The following is a 2,010-nucleotide window of genomic DNA, read 5'->3' as shown; positions in this document are numbered from 1 at the left end:
GTGTGTGTGTGTGTGTGTGTGTGTGTGTGTGTGTGTGTGTGTGTGTGTGTGTGTGTGTGCGTGCTATTCCCCCTATGAATAGCAGGGGAGTTGAGCAGCACAAAGGGAGTAATTGTTTTTGTCTGAACACAGCCAACAGTCCACCGAGGAGGCTGCTGTGTGCTGTGGCTGCTGCTCTTAAATAGGCAAAGCCGGAGGAAAAAAAGACGACTAATCCATCATCTTCACCAGGTTTCAATGTGACAACAAAGCACTGACACACCGGCTCACTGCCATGAAGGGATTCATTTTGTTTCAAGGATGACAGATGCACCTCCGTACGCAAGCGGCAGTTTTCAAACAAGACAGAGAAAGTTGTTCAGACTTTTTTTGGGCTTTTGGAGATAATTGGTCGAGACCTTGAAGATTGTAAGTGAGAGGCTGCAGATAGGGTCAGTCAGTGTAAACAAGATTAGCCAGAGAGGCAAAATGTTACACAGAGAGCACAAAGACTGGCCTTGTGTGGCTCTCAACTGGAATTAATTTGGATGGAAATAAAGGATTCTATTGATTAAGCAGTCTCTTATTCCACCAATCAATGCACAACTTGATTAAACATTCAGATAATTGCTGTTCTTTAGCTCAAATGAGGCATATCAGCCATTTAAGGAATATCATATGGTACCTTGAAATATAATCAGAACATGGGTAAACCCTAAAGTCCTTCTAGTTAGCATTTATAAGCAGTACACAGCACATGTAATAAACGGTTTATAACATACTATAATGTAAGTTGTATTTTCTTCATCTAATAATCGGTATAATATCTTCTTTATTAATTGTTTTGTCTATTATGTGAAAATTATTGAAAATACCAGTCATAATTTCCCACAGCACAAGGTGACGTATTCAATCAGTTTGTTCTGCAGCTAAGACCGACAGTCTGAAATATAAAGATGTCCAGCTTACTGTCATTTATGACAAAGAAAAGATTCAAATCATTACATTTGAGAAGCCATTTTAGCTTGAAAAATGACAAACAAATAGAATAGTTGCTGATAAATTTTCTGGCAATCGATTCATCGATTCATCGCCTAATAGCAGCTCTAATAATGACGTTATAGGCAGATATAAACAAAAACAGAAAAAAGTGTTATTATAGCTATTACAACTTCTCATATGAAGACATATTTTATACAGTTTTTTCTATATTGTCATTCAATATCTTGTGGGCCTCCACCTATGGGTGCTCACAGGAGGAGTTCAAGTTGTTGACAAATACATTAATAAACACTTATACTGTATACGAGACTATCTATATTACAGTGCGTTATAAACCATTCATCACATGTTAACATAGTGTTTATGAAATAAAGTGCAGGACTATTTTTCTCACTGTTACGCACCACAAGTCTTAATAGGATGGGTTTGGTTTTTCTTAAGTCCTCACAATAGAAATATCTAAATTTAGAAAAAAAAATATTGGAGTGACTCAGAGACTGCAATCTAGCTCAATGATATCACTGCTGCGAGAGATTGACAGGCTGTATTGCACATTATCTCAGAGGCCTAACAATATAAAAAGACTGCTCACCGTTACACCACTGAAATGGGTGCATCAATGCACCAGAGGGAGTCCTTGCCAGCGGGATCCGATTCGTGTTTACCAACAAGCCGCAACCGCCCGTGCAGATGGATGACCGCAATAAAGTGGCCCGAGTAGAGCCAGTGACTGTCTGCCAGAACGAGACAATGGCACCTGTAATAAAAATAAAAAAGACCAATAAAAAGCTGGATAAAAAGCGGGTTTTTTTCTGTCGACAGTTGAAGCGGGGTTATCCTTTGTCACATAGTTTGGTTCATCCGTGCAGACTGAAAAAAGGAGAAATGAAGATGTGGATTTCCCCCGTTGTTCTTCTTCTCATCGCTGGGGCTGTTTCGACTCTGTTATTATTAATAGACGGCATAACACTGACCCAGCGGCAGCATCTGTGTGACAAACTACAGCACTGGCTGGATTTGCCTACTCCC

At 39.6% G+C, this 2,010-nt stretch overlaps 1 protein-coding gene across 2 annotated transcripts in view; it reads right to left on the bottom strand.

Annotated features, from left to right (window-relative positions):
* The window catches only part of rnf122 (ring finger protein 122), a 14,822-nt gene extending 12,812 nt beyond the window's left edge, over positions 1-2,010 (bottom strand). For both annotated transcript variants that reach the window (XM_031856366.1, XM_031856367.1), the window contains exon 1: positions 1,574-2,010. In XM_031856366.1, the coding sequence (XP_031712226.1) occupies positions 1,574-1,598 (25 nt within the window). In that variant the 5' untranslated portion in view covers positions 1,599-2,010. The remainder of the gene's footprint in view (positions 1-1,573) is intronic.

This window comes from Anarrhichthys ocellatus, unplaced genomic scaffold (genome assembly GCF_004355925.1).
Source record: "Anarrhichthys ocellatus isolate YVR2014 unplaced genomic scaffold, GSC_Weel_1.0 scaffold17, whole genome shotgun sequence".
NCBI classification, from domain to species: domain Eukaryota; kingdom Metazoa; phylum Chordata; class Actinopteri; order Perciformes; family Anarhichadidae; genus Anarrhichthys; species Anarrhichthys ocellatus.
The sequence above is the reverse complement of the archived record's forward strand: the minus strand, read 5'-3'. Positions and strand labels throughout refer to the sequence as shown.